This window comes from Mixophyes fleayi, chromosome 1 (assembly GCF_038048845.1).
Source record: "Mixophyes fleayi isolate aMixFle1 chromosome 1, aMixFle1.hap1, whole genome shotgun sequence".
NCBI classification, from domain to species: Eukaryota; Metazoa; Chordata; class Amphibia; order Anura; family Limnodynastidae; genus Mixophyes; species Mixophyes fleayi.
The window spans coordinates 364,004,615-364,024,559 of record NC_134402.1 but is presented as its reverse complement, the minus strand read 5'-3'; the positions used below and the strand labels follow the sequence as shown (position 1 = coordinate 364,024,559).

At 37.5% G+C, this 19,945-nt stretch overlaps 1 protein-coding gene across 4 annotated transcripts in view; it reads left to right on the top strand.

Moving 5' to 3' along the window:
- Window positions 1-19,945, top strand: part of TAOK3 (TAO kinase 3) — a 134,610-nt gene that overhangs the window by 96,938 nt on the left and 17,727 nt on the right. For all 4 annotated transcript variants that reach the window (XM_075178539.1, XM_075178537.1, XM_075178536.1 and 1 more), the window contains one exon: window positions 17,917-18,153. In XM_075178539.1, the coding sequence (XP_075034640.1) occupies window positions 17,917-18,153 (237 nt within the window). The remainder of the gene's footprint in view (window positions 1-17,916; window positions 18,154-19,945) is intronic.

Below are 19,945 nucleotides of genomic sequence, written 5' to 3'. Positions count from 1 at the left end.
TTATAATTCATTAATTTTTTTTCATGCCTGGCAGCTGAACCTCTGCCTGCATAGACTGGTCTGACACACACTGCTGGCTGCAGTGCGGATTCTAAAAGGATAAACAATGTTTTGTCCAATTATAATAGGACTCCTGACTCCAAGCATCGGGTGGCAAATAAAAATAGCCGAGTGCAGCACCCAGCAAGTAGGTTCTGGAGAGAACAATCCACTAAGAGCAATCTGACTCCAGATGTGGAGCTGTGACCGCATCACAGTGAGCCCACAGATTTTACTAAAGTCCACTATCAAGTATACCACTGTGTTCATTTAATCAGTTCTAAATTGGAAACACATGCTCGTGGTAATGCCATGGGTGCATGTAGGTTTCTTTTAAAGCATTTACGGAGTACATTGATTGTTCTCAATCTTGAAATGCATATATTTGTTTCTCAAATACAACACATGATCTCCAGTGATCGTTTGTTATAAACAATAGATACAAGAGGACAAAAGGAAACCAACAATCTGCTTTCTGTAGATACACAAATTTATAAAGATTTATAATGAATTATCATAGATAAAAGCAACATCACATTTCAGGTCCAACGTGTGCCCCTCACAAAAAAAGTGTATAGGAATCATTTAATAAACAGAAAGGACTTAATGACGTGGATTAGGTCCAATCATCTACATAGAAATTCAACAACATAAAACAATTAAAACCCAATGTGATAAGTGGAACCTAAAAAAATAAGCAGGTACTTTTGTTACAGAATACATACAATAATATAATAGATTTAATATATTTTAATGTCCTTTTTAAGGAATTCCAGCAACCTAATGTCAGAATTGTATGCTTGTTCTCCAATTATTTCCCAAAGGAGATGCATGGTCCTTTATCTTGCTTTGTTGGTTACTGACATTGGTCTTAATGGAGTGCTTCTCATTGCTTGGTTGAGTATAAATTCTTACATAACTTACACTAAGTTCTTTAAGTTATAACTGTAATATATGAGATGTTTGTTCAATATGTCCCAGTCAACAGGGGCATATTTGATAAAATTACACTTTGAACTGTAATACATTTGGGTGAAAAAAAGTTTGTTTTTAATTCTGCTATTGCAGTTTTGGAAGAATAAACAAAGACTTGTACCATGGTTGGATTCATATGGAAAAAACTTTTGCCTGGGATTATTAGATTTTTTTTTTATTTTTTTTTAATGTATATTTATATCTATTGAGGCTTATTTGCCATTTATAGGCCCAAGTCGCAATCTGTTCAGATGTCTCTGAAGACAACACGTCCCCATCTGACTGTTTCTTAATAAATCTTATACTGCATAAACACTGCTGAATATACCCACTCCAGGGACCCTATATGAAATGGAGCCATAAAAGATTTTCAAACCCTTCTTTTTTTTTTTTTTTTTTTTTAAATAAATGTTTTCCTGGCCAGAGCTATATGACACAATGACGTACTGAATAATAAACCTATGTAGATTGTTAGCTGCCTGAAGAAATCCAGGGGGTAAATGTATGAACCTCCGGATTCTTCAACTCCGGCGAGTTCAGCGTCTTCAGCGCTTAAATTTAAAGCGGCGCTGCCTTGTAAAGGGAAGTCTCCCTTTACAAGGCAGCGCCGCTTTAAATTTAAGCGCTGAACTCGCCGGAGTTGAAGAATTCGGAGGTTCATACATTTACCCCCAAGAGCGCTGTCCTTTCTATTGAGGTTAATGGATGCACATATTCCATGGCTCTTGAAAAGATCTTACTGATTTAACATGATCTAAATTATTTTGTTCACCCATTTATAAAAGTTATGCTTTAGGTTGAAGTTCCTAATTGCAGTATGCTTTAAAAATGAAATGGGTTAATTTGGCAAAACGTGTTCCTTGTCAACAGTGTTGTATTTTATTTATAAATTTAATTCTGTAGACCACGTGGTGCAAGAGTGATGATTGGATGGACAGCAGGGAGAGAGCGGTGGGAGAGGAAAATAGGCGGGCAGTGGCATTGAGGAAAGCCTGAAGATGGGCAAGATGGGACTTGGATAGGCCAGAGAAGAGGTGGTTATGGTAATCAAGCCAAGAGATTGTAGAGAGTGAATAAGAATTTTTGTGGCTTCCATGGGGAGAAAGGGACAGATCTTGGATACATTTCTGAGGTGGAAGTTGGAGGTTTTAAAGACAGACTGAATGTGAGGCTTGAGGGAGAAGTCAAGGTTTACTCCTAGGCAGCAGACATGAAGGATAGAGAGGAGAAAGTAGTGTTATCAACCAAAAAAGGGGGGTGAGGGGAGCCTTGGAATGGGGGGGGGGGGGGGGGCATGATTTCATTCTTCAAAATATTAAGTTTAAGAAAACGCTGGTCGAAAGATAAGGAACGGGAGAGGTGGGGGTGGTAAAATAGATTTTGTTGTCATCAGCATACAGCTGGTATTGTAGTTTTGGGCCCTTTTTGTGTTTTGATTTGTTTTTGTTTTTTCACGTGTACACCTTTTATAAGGATGTAGTTCGCTGTAAGTGAAACTTACCTGTAATTGACAGGTTGTAATCTACATATCTATTGAAATAAAGGCTTTACTTATGCCTCATGTTGGTTCTTAAGCACGATTGCAAATTTGTTATTTTATGGTAAGGAATTGCTGCCACACACCTATGATTAACTTACATAGGTTATCCAGCCAATTTTGCCTCTGTTGTACTTCTAGGCCACATTTTATATAAACTAAAGCTGACATGCAAACAATGAAATTTGGCTCAAACCAGAAACTCAGAAATGTTGTTTTTTTAGCATGAAAGGTGTTGCCAGTGTATTGTTCACTAGCTCTTGTCAGAATAACAGTGGTGCATTCAGGATTGAGTAACTCTGCAGAGGTATTCTGTATCTTGTGATAGTTTGCTATGCAGCCATGAGTTAATAATAATTAATTCTATTGTTTCTTTATTACTGATCAGTGGAGAGAAAAGACAAGACATGGCAATGCGACAATCTGTACCCAGATGCATGTTTTTATTGTACATTTTTGGACTTCTCTGTTTTGGTAATATATTGAAATTCAGCAGGATTGCTGTATGCCCTTGAGCTTAAATGCTACAAAATTTCATAAGAAATAAGGTCACAGGTCCTCTTCGACCGAACAGCTGCCTCGTTTAGTCATTTTTACATCCTCACAATGCGTCCCTTATATGTTAGTATTCAGTAACTGAAATCCAACCAGAAAGTGTAGTGAAACAAAAGCTTTCGTTCTGTTTGAAAGGACACTTAACAGAGTTTTAACTACTAGTGATGTGATGACAAGTAAACAGTGTTACACCTTCGGCATCAAGGTTGTGACCGATCTACCTTTTAAAATGATACAATATCTGCTTTATGTTGGGTGGGCACTATGTCACAGCATATGGTCATTGAAAAGAGTTGCACAACTTGTTTGTAGCAATGGTACATGAACCATATTTATTACGTTTTGGTGCGCTAACATGTTTTAATACATCAGATACACCTATACCTGTAGAGCACTGTTACTACTTACAGTGCACTGAAACTTGTTTTTAAGATTGCATAGGAATTCTTAGAGAAGTGTTCTGATATTTTCCAGGGTGTGCCGATTTTTAAATCAATATAATCTGCCTCTTTTTTTTTTTTTATTTATTTTTTTAATCGTGATTATTTTTTCACACTCTAATGTTTCCACTATTCAGGGACTGGTTCAATAGTAAGGGATTAAATATAAGGTAATGGTATCTACCTAGCTTGTTCCCTCCCATCCGACTTTGTGTGCAACATTATTAACCACATCATTGTCTTCTACATATGACAGGAAGACAGGTTGTAAAAAACCCAAAAACAGTCTGTTGTATGCAAGGTGGAGCTATAGACATCCTTTGAAATACCAGACCTAATCGGACAAATATAGAAAGTACATAGCCACTCTTTGCCAATCAAATCCCATTTTGAGAATTAAAAAAAATGTATGTGTAATTTTAAACATTAGAATCCTAATGCTAAAAAGACTGCCTAGCTCAGGGGCCAGACTCAGAATAGGCTTTTCCAGGTAAGCCGACAGGTGAGAGGCTTAAGGACTCGTTCAAAGGGTCATTTTTCTTCCTATGCATGTTTTATTCTCTTGCCCATGTGAACAGCAGTCTTGTGCTGTCACTGGGAACAGTATTCATTTTATGAGCACTTTTCTTGCAAGTCTTCCAATCAGAAGGTAACGGGAAGGACTTGTAGTGTTCTGGATAAAGCAACACTAAACATGTGGCTCCTAATAAATTCCTTTTTAGTGCTAGATGGAGTTGGTTATGTGGTCAGATTCTATTTATTATTAAACTACTTTTATTTTTATAATATAACTTTCCTCTCCTTCATGCTTATATATTTTCTGTTAGAGCTAGTGGGTGTGGTTTAATTGCATTAGTTGATACAGCTGGGTTAGTGCAAGCTCTATTTAACAGGTGGTGGTAAGCGATTTCATTGATCTTGTGATTTCCACTGCTGTTTGTTTAAAGTGTGGAGTTAGATCCAGTAAGGAGTTGAATCCAGGAAGGGATTTAATATGGTAAGTGGATAGCAAAGGTTAGTACTCTCGAGTTCACTGTAGGCTATAAGAATTTAGGTTAGCCATAATAAGATTAGTGGTAGCAGGCTTGATGATCTCACTTAATGCATATCTTGTCATATGTATGTACACTTGGAGCAATTGTTCCAAGGTTTATACCTCTGTGAGAAATGTGAGCAATTGGTCTCTTTGGAAGCCCAGTTAACTGATCTAAAGCAGACCATTGCAACATTGAGAGAGATTGCCAACCTGGAGCAGAGTTTACAGCTCACTGTTTGTTTATGCGTTAGCTGAGCAGGGTGGAGCAGAGACAGAGGAGGATGCACAAGTAGGCAGCTGGGTAACAGTTACTAGGGGTAGCAGAAGGAGGAAGAGGCAGGCCAGTTCTGAGCTAAGCAATCCCAGCAGATTTGCCAGATTGGATGAAGATACTGTGGAAGGCAGTTCAGAATTGGTAGAGTTGGGCGAGACTGCTTCCTCTAGCAACCAGGGGAACGGTCTCTCCAGCATAGATGGGACCAAAGTTACTCAGGGACCCAGACAGATTGTGGTGGTAGGGGGATCAATTATTAGGAAGGTAGATAGGGCAATCTGTTACTGGGACCATGTGGACAGATTGTTGGGAGGGGCTTGGAATGACCCGGTGGTTTTGGTGCATGTTGGCACCAATGACCGAGTCAGAGGAAAAAGTGGTGTCCTAAAGAATGATTTTGGGGACATAGGTCGCAAACTTAAGGCAAGGACATCCAAGGTAGTATTTTTGGAAATACTACCTGTGCCACACGCTAGTCCAGGGAGGCAACGGGACATTTAGGGAGGTTAATGCGTGGCTAAAAGTTTAGTGTAGGAAGGAGGGTTTTGGATTCTTAGAGCACTGGGCTGATTTCTCGGTCAGTTATCTCTATTGTCAAGATTGATTGCACCTGAATGAGGAGAGAGCTGCTGTGTTAGTGGTGAGGATGGTTAGAAGTTTGGAGGGGATTTTAAACTAGGCTTTGGGGGGGGGGGGGGTAAGCAGGTATTGATGGAATAGGCATTGAGAGTAGTAAGGAGGAATTTAACAAGAGTCAAGGGGGTGGAGAGGGGGAAAGGGAAGCATAGCTGATGAGGAGAGACTCTTTTTAAAGCAAAATTAAATACTTAAGGGAGGCAATAGACTTGAGTGTATGCTTGCAAATGCAAGAAGCCTGACAGATAAAATGGGGGAGTTAGAACTAGTAGCAATGAATGGGCAGTATGATATTATAGGTATTACGGAGACCTGGTGGGATGATACACATGACTGGGCAGTCAACTTGGAAGGCTATACTCTCTTCAGGAGGGATGGGGTAAATAAAAGGGGAGCAGGAGTATGTCTTTATATTAAGCCAGACTTAAAACCAAGTATTCAGGAAGTTATATATGAGAATATTGGTGATAATATAGAGGTATTGTGGGTGCAAATATCCAGCGGAGGAAAAAGTTCAGGGAAGTTGCTGATAGGGATATGCTATAAACCACCAGATATTAGTATGAGTGAGGAAGCCCAACTTCTACAGCAAATTGAAAAGGCTACACAACTAGGTCAAGTTTTAATTATGGGGGATTTTAATTATCCGAACATTGATTGGATTACTGAGACCTGCGGTACAGCTAGGGGAAATTAGGTTTCTGAGCACGATAAAAGACCATTACATGTCCCAATTAGTAGAGGAACCAACTTAGGAACCAGACTATACTGGACCTAGTAATAATAAATAATGTAGACGTAATATCAAATATTCAAGTAAGGAACACGCTTGGGAAATGGTGATCATAATAGGGTCTCATTTGAAATGGGTTTCCAGAAGCAACCCAGATCAACTAGGACTTTTAGTAAGGCAAATTTTAATATGCTAAATAGTCTATAAAGTGCATAGACTGGGACTAAGTTTTTGTAGGAAGAAAAGTGGGCTGTCTTTAAAATGTTTTTGAAAACCTACACGTATAAGTTAATTCCTAAGGGAAATAAATGTAAAAGAATTAAGTGTAAACCAATGTGGCTAAATAAAAAGGTAAGGGAAGAAATGCAAAGCAAGAAGTGTGCATTTAAATTGTTTAAGTCTGAAGGGTCTGAGGAGTCCTTCTGTAGGTACAAGGACTGTAATAAAACATGCAAAAAGGAAATTCTAAAATGAAAAACAAGTTGCAAAAGAAAGTAAGGCAAAGCCCAAAAAGCTTTTTAAGTATATAAATGGCAAAAGGATTAACAAAAGATAATATAGGACCCCTAAGATGGGTGAATTGATAAATAATACTAATGAAAAAGCAGAGATATTAAACACTTTCTTTTCTTCAGTATTTACTAGAGAGGAACAAATGTAGGAATAATATATAAAAATGGAATTGAAACTGTACCATTAATTAATACTTGGTTGAAAGAGTAAGAAGTCCAAAGGTGATTGAATATAATGAAGATAAATAAAGCTCCAGGTCCAGATGGCATACAACCAAGAGTTCTTATGGAGCTAAACTCAGAAATAGCTATACCGCTATGCTTAATTTCCATAGATTCAATCTCGTCAGGCTCCGTACCAAGGGATTGGCGAATAGCAGATGTTGTTGAAAAGGGGACGAGATCACAACCAGGGAATTTTTAGACCTGTAAGCCTGACATCAATAGAGGGGAAACTATTGGAAGATATATTAAGGGATAGTATTTATAATTACTTGGTGCGCAGTTAGATTATTAGTGGGAATAGGCGTGGATTTGTGAGGGATAGGTCATGTCAAACTAATCTAATTAGTTTCTACGAGGAAGTTATTTGGAACTTAAGCTAGGTACACACTACAGGGTTTTTGTCCAATAATCGGCTCAACCAGCCGACATACGACCGCTCGTTCAAAAGTCGGGTCAGTGTGTGTAGTGATACGATGGTTGAAAGTCTACCCAAATGGCAGCACAGTGGCGTAGTGGTTAGCACATCTGCCTCACAGCACTGGGGTCATGAGTTTGATTCCCAACCATAGCCTTATCTGTGTGGAGTTTGTATGTTCTCCCTGTGTTTGCGTGGGTTTCCTCCGGGTGCTCCGGTTTCCTCCCACACTCCAAAAAACATACTGGTAGGTTAATTGGCTGCAATAATAATAAAAAAATAAATAAAAAAATTGACCCTAGTCTCTCTCTGTCTGTCTGTGTGTGTGAGTGTGTGTCTATAGTAGGGAATTTAGACTGTAAGCTTCAATGGGGCAGGGACTGATGTGAATGAGTTCTCTGTACAGCGCTGCGGAATTAGTGGCGCTATATAAATAAATGATGATGATGATGATGATGAAATGGACGATTGTCACCTCATTTCGTTGGTCGTACCGTTAAATATTTTTGTTCCAATCTCGTTTCCGTTGTGTAGTGTGTATTAACTTCCGACCGATCCACGACAATCCTCCGATACTTCCTCATATACTTCCGAAATTGCAATCATTGCTCACGACAACATGGCTGTAAAAAGTCGCTAAAGGGACATCCGCTCTGCCCTTTATTGTCTAAAACAAGGCTAGTGTGTATGAAGTCTATGGAACGAGCGATTGGACCATCGATCGCATGTAAAATCGATCGGCATAAAAAGTTGGTGGAAAATTCTGTAGTGTGTACCCAGCACAGTAGATGTGGTGTACTTAGATTTTGCACAGGCCTTTGATACAGTGCCACACAGGTCAGTTTACAAAATAAGGGAACTGGGTCTAGGAAACAACATTTGTACTTGGTTCAAAAACTGGTTAGAGAATAGGAAACAGAAAATGTTCCATTTATCACAACTCTGTAATTGGTCAAAAGTCTTAAGTGGAGTACCTCAAGGTTCCGTGCTGGGGCCACTCCTTTTTAATATACTTTATTAATGACCTTGGTGATGGTTTAGAGAGTAAAGTTTATATTTTTGCAGATGACACTAAACTCTGTAAGGTAATAAAATCAGAGCAAGATGTAGCTTCTCTACAGAGGGACTTAAATAAACTGGAGGATTAGGTGGCCAAATGGAATATGAGGTTTAACATAGATAAATGTAAGGTTATGCATTTAGGGATCAAAAACAAGAACGCAATCTATAAATTTAAATGGAATTAATTTAGGAGAATCTATAATGGAAAGGATTTGGGAGTGCTCGTAGACAGTAGACTTGGCAATAATGCTCAATGTCAAGCAGCAGCTGCAAGGGCAAATAAAGTATTGGCATGCATAAAAAGGGGCATAGATGCAAGGGAATACAGTGTAATTTTGCCACTGTATAAATCGTTGCTAAGCCCTCATCTTGAATATGCAGTACAGTTCTGGGCACCACTCTATAAAAAAGAAAATTTGAAACTAGAAAGGGTTCAGAGAAAGGCAACAAAATTGATAAAGGGTATGGAGTCATTAAGTTATGAGGAAAGTTTAGCCAGTTTATTCATGTTTACTTTAGAAAAGAGGCACCTAAGAGGAGATATGATTACTATGTACAAATTCATTAAGGGTCAATACAGAGAACTCTCATGGGAACTTTTTACCCCAAGGACTATACACAGGACACGCGGTCACCCCCTAAGGTTAGAGGAGAGGAAATTTCTCAACCAGCAAAGGAAGGGGTTCTTTACAGTAAGGGCAGTCAAGATATGGAATTCACTGCCATGGAAGGTTGTGATGGCAGATTCAATAGATATGTTTAAGAAAGGGTTAGACAAATTTTTTGCGCAGAAGTGTATCCAGGGATACGATCGTTAATTGAAATGAAGGATAGTAGTGGATGTAGGGTAAGAATAGGACTGCAATATTGGGTCTCGGGGGATTTTAACAATTGAAACAGATTGGCTGTTGCTTACTCTGGATCAATTTCAAATATAAGTGAGAGATCGCAGGAGATCCAAAATAGGTTGAACTTGATGGGCTGGTGGTGGTTTTGTTTTTGCTTTTTTTTGTTTTTTTCAATCTTAGCAGTATGATAGTAACATAGTTAATATCATAATTATCTATTTATGGAGCATATCTCGTATACATCTCTGTACATTGGTGGAATCATAATTCAACAAATTGCATACAGCAGACATAAAACAGAATGACCCTGCCCAAATGAACTTGCAACCTAAGAGATGCGAGAAACCATCTGTAAATAAGGTAGTGTAGTGTATCTGCTGATGGGGACATTGTGTGACTACTGTAAGGCCAGTAGTAGTATTGGCCACCAATATAAAAGCAGTTATTGGCATTTTCTGTGTGGCTACTGGTATTGTTGAGGAGAGACAGTGGAAGGTTGGAGATATGAAATATGATCATTGATTGTCTTAAGCTTTCTATAATGACTATCAGCTGCCTGCACTAACCGAACCTCATTCCAGTTTGGATTCCTGAGAAGGCTTTTGCTTTTGTGCTGCATGGACAATTTTGTGGTTATCTGCCAGCACGGAGTAGCTGTGTGCCCTGTATTTTTGTTTGGCATTATGCTCACTGCAGAAGACAAAGCCAGGACAATTGTTTTACATGTTAGAAGAAATAATGCAGTATAGTATATTCTTCAAAGTTTCATATGGAGGGCTTCCCTGTGTCGGTTTTCCCATTGAAAATTTCTTGAACTTCTCATGATTAGTGAGGATAGATTTATATTACGATTTTATTTAAAAGAAATGGCTGTTGTATACTGCTTTATGCAACTTGAGTGTTGAGGCTGCCTGATTAAACACAGTCTGCTTTGTAGCAAACTCAAAATGCGGCATCCGTTTTCTGTATGAAAGACCGCTAACTAGTAGCCCATGTACCATAAAATAAAAGCAATTGATTAATTCTGATGATCAGTTTGCAGTGTTCAGTTCAGAAACAGTACTCTAGCAATTTAGAAAAGTATCTGGTAGATATAACATAAATTTTGGTTGGTCCCCACATTTATTGAAGTCAGTGGTCCCCACCCCTCCCTCCTTGTGGAGTGGAATTACTCCCTAACACTTTTAAAGGTTATTTCTTTTGCAAATGGGCGTATGACATTCTATCAGTAATTACACTTTAATTCTATGATGTGCAAAACGGAACATAACAGCAGGGCAGCATCTTAATAACATGTTTAAAAGGTATAAAAATAAAATAAAAGCCTTCCTAAATGGGGAGAAGAAATCGGCCAGGTCCCTGGGCAGTAATTGTGTGTGCTTATTTAGATACACACTGGACCAAACCTCATTTATTGTACAGACACACATACAGGTATACACTGTACTGACCATACCTCATGACTGTATAAATACAGATATATTCCCTCAAACTATACTTTGAAACTATCTAGCCTGAGCTGTGGTCCTATGTATACCTAAATATTATAAAGGATAGTGTGCAGAAGTGGATCTGTAGCTCTACAGCAATGGGAGATTATATATATATATATATATATATATATATATATATATATATATATATATATATATATATATATATATATATATATATATATATATATATAGCACACAACAGATATAAAAAGCGCTAATGACCACAACGTAACAACCAATGTAAATCACTGGTAAAATGATGTACCAAATAAACAGAATCAGTCAGTCCCGGAGAGAGCACATAGCTCATTTAAGAGCGGCAGCCTTGAATAACTTGCATCCAGATGGTTAGTCCGGAAGGATGTAGAAACTGCGGATAGATAAACAAGTATGGTGCCCCAATGTGTAGTATTATGAGTAAATTGGGAAGATGTAATAAACTGCGTACCATAAAGATGAAGTCAGAGGTATATATAGTAGAATAGGAGTTCCTCCTTCCTTCTGAGGTGATATCTCCCACTCTCCAGCAGTGGTGACAATGCAGATCAAAAAAATAGAAAAAGCACATATAGTGTGATATGGTTATGTAATATATCACCAATATGTGATAAAACCTCCACCAGGATCAATTGTTATAGCCCGGCACCAGATGGTTTAACATTTAGGAATACACCTCCAAAACACGAGAAAAATAAACTGCGTACCAGATACTCAGATACTGTGAAGTGTACTCTGAAACAGCAATCCTCAGTCAGAAATCATCCAGGGCGGTATTGTATGAGATAGACAAGAGGATGCAGTGTAAAAGTATGAAATAACAATTTATTTGAAAGAAGTAGTAGTAACTCACATATAGTATGGATAATGATGCCAATAACAACCAAAGCTCAACGCGTTTCGTCCCAACACAGTGGGACTTCCTCAGGAGCAAATAACGTGTTGAACATTTACCGGCCTTATAACCGGACAGTCGCGCCATATTGGCGCATGCGCAGAACCGCCATACACTGCGCATGCACAAGAAAAAACTTTATCGATAGGTACACTTCTGTTCTAAAAAAGTTTTAGCCACTCCGTGAAATATCAAAAAATATATATATAATATAGTTGTGCACATATGCTAATCAAAGATACTATCCTTATAGTCAAAGAATCACCAAATCACACCATGATGGCGATTGCGTTGGTCCGATATCGACCAGGATATACAGCGCATGCGCTAGAATAACTTTATCAATAAACACATTTTATAGTAGAAACAATAGAAGCCACTCCGTGAATATCGGAGAGAATGTCTGATATTATGGACAACATTGTGTTTAGATACTAGATAGTGAACTTAAAGAAAACACCCTCACATTTATGAATAAATGTTTACATTAGACAATTACATAAATAAATAGGATATTGACTATATATAAATAAAAATTAATAACACTTAATATATTAAAAAGACCCTACCATAAAGACAGGGTAATTTTAACAATATATAATCTAAATAAAGTGCTTGGAATTTACAACCTTATTGCACACTGTAATGTGAATCTAATATACATGGGTGACATCCTGCTGTACCTGCAAAATCAAATTAATTGTAGCATCACAGCATATTTATACTAATATCATAGAACAATAAATACAATATCATATAATACAACATATACACGATAAAGTTTAAATGTATATAAAAATATGTGTTAAAAGGTATTATAAAAGAGGTATTATAAAAAAGGGGCTATTTCATAAATCTCATTTAAACCAGTGGGTATTAAAGTGCCCAACTGGAAGATCCAAAACATTTCCCTTTGGGAAAGTTTACGTTGTAAATCACCTCCCCTTGAGTTTAGTGATACTTTTTCCAGGGCCATAAATTTAAGGTGTTTTGGATCACCACTATGTTTAAAAGCAAAATGTCTTGACACGGAGTGACTTTGTACTCTGTTTTTAACATTACGTATATGTTCCTGGATCCTCAATTTAAGTGGGCGTTTTGTTTTGCCCACATATTTTAGGTTGCATGAACACTCTAACAACTTCAGTTATTTATATGTTAAACAGTCCATTCGTTGTTTCACATTAAATTGTCTACTATTGTCAAAATTATAAAAGGAGGTTTTAGCTGTATTCATATATTTGCAAACGTTACAATGGGTGCACCTCACTGAGCCTGTGTTGTTCAAAAACAGGCCTAAAGGTTTTTTTGGTGGAATGTCCCTCCTAAGTAAACTAGGGGGAACTTAAAGGATTTAATTAAGATTTTTTTTGGAATATTAGAGAAGGTTTATCTGGGAGGATTTTAGACAGAACCGGGTCTATTAATAAAATACCCCAATGTCTATTCAATGTTGTTTTAATCAAATTCTCACCAATATTAAATTCCATGATAAAGGGTACCATATCCCTCCTATCACATTTCTCTGTATACTGTAATGTTTCCATCCGATCCCTGTTTCTAATTTTGTTTTTTGCCTCCTTAAGTAGCTTATTTGGATATTCCCTTTCTTTAAAGCGACCCAAGTAAATATCAAGTTGTTCTTCAAAATCTGAATTTAAACTACAGTTTCTTTTCAACCGATTAAATTGAGAAAAGGGAATATTATCTTTCCATCTCTTTTGGTGGCAACTGCCATAGTGCAGATAGCTGTTAGTATCCACATGTTTTATGAAGTTTTTAGTAATAACTTCAGTGCCATTTGATGTTAAAATGAGATCAAGATATTCCACCTGTGTCTTATTGATATTGGCGGTAAATTTGAGAGTATATTCATTATTACTAATATATTGCAGAAATTCCTCACAGGTACCATTCCAAACTACCAAAATATCATCAATGTAGCGTTTATACAGCTTGATCTTATCTGTAAAAGAATTTGGTTGGTAAATGTATTTAGCCTCCCAGCTTCCCATGTGCAAATTGACAAAACTGGGCGCAAACGTTGTTCCCATGGCCGTACCCCAAATCTGGAGATAGAAGGTATCCAGAAAACTAAAATAGTTATGGGACAGAACAAAGCGCATAAGATCACAGATGAAAATCTTATGATCTAATGTAAGTGACTCATCTTTATCTAAAAATTCCCTACATGACTCAATACCCTTCTCATGCTGTATAGACGTGTAAAGGGATTGTACGTCGATCGTAACCCAATAGAATGAAGAATTATCCCAAACAAAATTCTTAAGTATTTGTAAAATACTATTAGTGTCTCTCAAATAGGATTCAAGAGAAATTACATACTTCTTTAGAAACAAATCTACATATTTTGATGAATTGGACGTTAGGGAATCTATACCCGATATTATCGGTCGTCCTTGGGGGTACTTGCAGATCCTTATGGATTTTATGGAGGTAGTAAAAAGTAGGAATGGTCTATCATTAATCGAGTATGGCACATACATCGTATGGCATTTATGACCAGCATTCTCAACAATTCCTCCAAATCCTTTAATAAAACCTGGTCTCCATGGTTATCCTTTTTCAACTTTTGCTCTCCCTTCTAGTAGGTACCAATCTACTCGTTTCCTCTGTCTAATCTTTCAATAATTGCGGTCTTTCCGGTCACTTTCCTTCCTCCCCTTTTTTCTTTTCCCGCCTTCTTACGGCTCTAGCCACGCCGCGTCTCCCCTCCCTACCCTTTTCCTTTCTTATTCAAAATTTGGAGTCACATGATACTAACATATCGTTATTACCTTTTTTTTCTTTTTTTTTTTTTTTTTTTGCTTCTGATGGAAGCACGATTTATCTGTCGTTGCTAATAAGTTTTATAACTGTTATTTTTGACCCCTGTTGGCTATCTGTTTGTATTACTTTGCCTGTCCAAAATAAAGTTTTTTTTTAAAAAAAAAGTAGGAATGGTGTGACAAGAGGTATATAAAAACTGAAATTCATCCTTATTTAAAATGTTGGCATGGAGACTTTTGGATAGTAACTCACGTAATAGAATGACATAATCCTGAGTAGGGTCTTTATCTAATTTTAAATACGCTGTAGATTCTCCCAAAAGTCTGTTGGCTTCTGCCACATAATCAGACCGATTAAGAATTACTGTACCTCCCCCCTTATCAGCTTGTTTGATGACTATGTTGCTATTCGATTGTAGCTCCTTTAGTGCTTGTTTCTCATGTATAGTTAAATTGCCTTTCATTTTATTTCTGGAATCAGAATAACAAAGATCTTGAACAACCAGATCCTGAAAAATATGGATGTGGTTACTTTTTGACTCTAATGGATAAAATTTGGATGTTAATTTCAAGCCAGATTTCGAAGACTGCTCAAAATTTTGAAGACAAGCTGAATCCATCCTAGCAAAATGCCTTTTTAATGTCAGTTTACGCAGAAATTTCTGTACATCTACATACATCTGTAACTTATACCGCTTTCATACTGCCGCCCCGGCAATATCCCGGGTTTTTCAAGCCGGGTTTTTGACGGGGCTCGGAGCGTCCCAGCTCAGAAACACCATTCATACTGCACCTCAGCCCTGGGAATTTCCCGGGTTGACCCCATTCATACTGCACAAGTCTGTGACCTGGCAATTTGCGGGAGTTATCACCAGAGCAGTTTTCATTGGCTGAAAAATGGTGATACACAATATAATAATACAATAATGAATAAAGGATACCTCCAATTGGCTTATATATTTAGTTGTACTAGTCTAGGAGGGCTTTCTGAAAGGCATAAAGAGACTGGGAAACATATATTTAAGGGAAGGTTGTAGGAGCTTTTAAAGCTAGGCATTGCATATTTCAATGATTACCCCAAAAGACTAGACTTCTAGATGGAAAATTAATGGCCTCTTTTTGGCAAGCATAAAATAAATGAGAAATGCCTAATTCCAAATCCTCCAGAGACAGGCAGACAGCCAATCGGCTTGTTTTCTGTGCAACCCGGGTTGAAAAACCCGGGTTGCACCATTCATAGAGCAGGCGACCCGGGAATTACCCCTCGATAAATCCCGGGTCGTTTGAGCTCGCCCCGGCAAAAACCCAGGATTTTGGTGCAGTATGAATGGGGTATTATTGGGATATTTGGTAGGGGCAAAAGTAAGCCCTTTGTTAAGTACCGAAACTTCTAATCTAGACAGTTTTTGTTTGAATATCCCTTTAGTTCTTAAAGTGTCATCAATCTTTCCAGAGTCTAGAGGAACCTTCTTTTGTGAGTTTTGAACTCCCCCTCGTTTTCCTCCTCGTCGGTATACCTCCTTTTTAGGGGCGAGGCTACCTTTGTACTCTCTTTGAGCTGGAGTTTGTGACGTAATGATTTTTCCTGTCTTGACGGGCCTGGAGATAAAAAATCATCTGTGTCACTGTCTGAGACTGACAAGGTAGAGAATCTATTTCTAAGTCTCGGTTCAAAGTGGACTTGTTTGTTCATCTTCGGGCTAGAGTGAGTGGAATCTTTCCTTGTGGGAACCCCTTTTTCCATTTGTTATTGACTGTAGAGTCCCTATGTGGGAAATCCCTATTCACAAATTTAGTATTAGTTTTTGGTTTTGACCATTTTTTAACATTATCATGTACATAGTCTTTTTTTTCCCTCTGGGAACTTCCGTTCCTTGATTTTTATCACTTCCGTTTCAATCCTATCTAGTTTTTTATTCAACACTAGCTCATTAGGTTTAAAATTTATATCCTCCTTAAATGGTTGTAAAAGAGTTTCTTTGGCTTCTAGTTCTTTCTCAACTTCCTTAAAGATATTAGTTTTCTCAAGGATAATCAATTTAATCAATTTCAATGAACAATCATGTAATATGTTGTCCCATTCTTTGATAAAGGCATTATTGTTTTGTCCAAAGGTGGGTATTTTATTAAGTCTAAGACCCCGGGGAATTCTATTCACCTCCAGGTATGATTGTAGACATTTTATATCCCGCCATGCCTTTGTTTCTTTAATTAATAACTTCTCAATATCCCAGAAAAGTTGATCTAAATCACTATTCTTGTCAGTTGTCTCCACATTATCGTCAAAATTTTTTGGACAGAAGTCATTTCTAAGATTAATTCTATTTGCTGATTTCCACATGGTCAAATAAAATATGAAGGAAATGTGGGTGTAAGCAGCTTATATCAACAAACCAGATAACAATTAAAGCACACAACAGATATAAAAAGTGCTAATGACCACAACATAACCACCAATATAAATCACTGGTAAAATAATGTACCAAATAAACAGAATCAGTCCCGGAGAGAGCACATAGCTCATTTAAGAGCGGCAGCCTTGAATAACTTGCATCCAGATGGTTAGATCCAGATAGATAAACAAGTATGGCGCCCCAATGTGTAGAGATATATATATATATATATATATATATATATATATATATATATATATATATATATATATATATATATATATATATATATATATATATATATATATATTACACATGTGTATGTGTGTGTGTGTATATATATATATATATATATATATATATATATATATATATATATATATATATATATATATATATATATATATATATATATATATATATATAATACACACACACACACTTTCCCTTTCCACAGTAAGAAGCAGCCTGGGATCCTAGGGCGCCTTATGTTTTTGTCATCTGTTTTTTTGAAGTGTTCTATGATGGGTTCATTCACATCCCTTTTTATAAGCATTTTTGTTATTATTTTTTCTTCCTGTAATACAAGTCCTAGCTAAAGTAAGGGACTGAATCAGTGTGAGCTTACATGGGAATTTGTGACTACTCTGTGCTGTGTTTTGATAGTGTTTGGCTTCTGGTGCAAAAGTACAGTTAGGGTTCCAAGAATGGCAAATGTTCTTTGGCAACTTTATAAAGCCAGTGTTTTTTACATGGGAGATCTAGTCCTTGTATAAAGTATTGTGGTATGAAAAGATCTCTTATCTATCGCGCTTGTGATAGATGCTTTTTGGTTGCGTATAGAGATGTTTCTTGTGTTTTTAGTTCTTTTCTATTGTTTTCCAATTTCAACATTTCCTTTCCTTCTAATTGTACTCCCTACATTAAAATTTGAGAAATCCATGTAAATTTTCTGGCAAATGTAATAACTGAATTGAGCTGTTATAATCCATACGTTGATCCTTTTGTCCATGTTGTATAACTGTGATCTAAAAATGTTGTAATCGCTGGCTTTGATAGGTTACAAGGCAGATCCATGAGCATGAGCAGGAGAACGAGTTGCGGGAACAGATGTCAGGATATAAGCGGATGCGGCGCCAGCACCAGAAGCAGCTGATCGCCCTGGAGAATAAGCTGAAGGCTGAGATGGACGAGCACCGCCTTAAGCTGCAGAAGGAGGTGGAGACTCATGCCAACAACTCGTCCATCGAGCTGGAAAAGCTTTCCAAGAGGCAAATCGTAGGCATGGATAAAGAGGTAGGCAACTTATTGCAACTTGTTAAACGCAAAGAAAAGTGTTGATTTGTTTGTCACAGCATATTTTTAAACTGTGAGTGGTCCTACTCATGGCCCAGTCTCTGTCCACTGTACCCCAAGTTGCTGTTTGTACCTATTGGGCAACCGATCAAATTAAGGAAAAGCATACTTGCAGATTTCTTTTAGCATACAAAGAGGTGGCCGCAAGTAATCAGACAGACCAGTATATGACCGTTTGTCTTGGTGTTTAAGAGAAAACAGCAAACAGTGAGTCTATTCCTAGGACTTTAATGTCTATTACTAAAAGACTGACCAGGGCTCAGTATAGATGGTGCAGGGACAGATGTACTACTTGAGCAGTCACAGGCAATTGGCAGCCTTTTAGAAGAGTCTATGGATTCCACAGTGGCTAGCAGCAGACTGATTGACACATAATCATGATTCTCACCTTCTGTTCAGAGAGAGCGCATCAGGGGCTACAGACTTGGAGAAGCAGGATGTGTTTGGTTATGTAGAGAGGGGCATATGTGTTGTATGTTGTGATTGAGTGTAGGTGGCCTTCAGGCCAAAACAGACCTCTTGTCCCTGGTTATTTGTTTTATTAATTTAATAAAGAAAAATAGAACTAAATGACTAGTGCCAATGCCAGGAAACATAACTTAAGAAGTTGCTACGTACCCAATACTTTAAAATATAGTTTACTACTATGTTGAAATCGGGAGTCAGTTAGTGCTTCCTTGGAATCAAACCATTCTCGGCACTACTGACAGGCAGATAGGTTGTAGGTGGTGACACATTGGTAGTAAATGGTAAAATCATGCTGTATCTCTATTAACCCACTGCTATTACACTCTTCCAGTTGGCTTTGTTATGGAGGAATAAACTTGTACTGTTGATCCATTCTCTCTTACCATTTGTAGGAATCCTTATCATGTTACAAAGGGTTGTAGTATACATTTTCACCCCTTACACTAGGACTGTGATCTGCTATCCAGAATGTTTTTGTGCGTAATATTTATTCATATTCTTCTTACAGCAAGTAAGAGAAAGACCATTGTAGATATTATGGTGTTTAGGATTTATCTCCCGTTGGAAGCTTCATTCATATAGTTAGAGAGGGGAACAAACCTCACATTTCTGTGTTTAATTGTGCCTAGCACAGGGAATGTTTGTTAAACATAATGTTCTGTTATTCCTTTTGTGTAGTCTATGTCCAAATTTAGAGTGGGTGTCTGCCACCGGTTGGCTTGCGCTCAGTCATTGTATTGGACCTTTTTTTGGTCCCAGCTGCACGCCCAGTGGTGTCTCCGTTACCCCTTGCTGTGAGGCCACACCTCAAAGATGTTTTGTTCAGAGAGGATATTCACACCTCCATTAGTTTGACAGGAGATCTGACCGCAGATAAAGCACTGCCCTAGAAACTATTATACAGTCGCACTTAATATTTATATTACACCCCTACAGTTGGACAATGGTAAAGTGATTGCAAGGATTATATGTTTTAAATAGTCACTCGCATTAGAAATCTGAATTTGTCCAAATTCTATGCATGATGAAATATCTTGTAATCTGAAAAAGCGATATATATATAAAAAAAAATGCAAAAAGACAAGCACAAGTTTTTAATGTAAAAACAATCTGATGATGCTTTGTCACTTACATTACAATAGTATCCCACCTGTTACTTCTACTATGCCAAAAGCTGAAGAGTATATTATACACACTGGGTATGTACTTGTGTCACCCATTCACTCCCAGTCTGACTGCTCTGTAAATGTAGCTTGGACAAGTG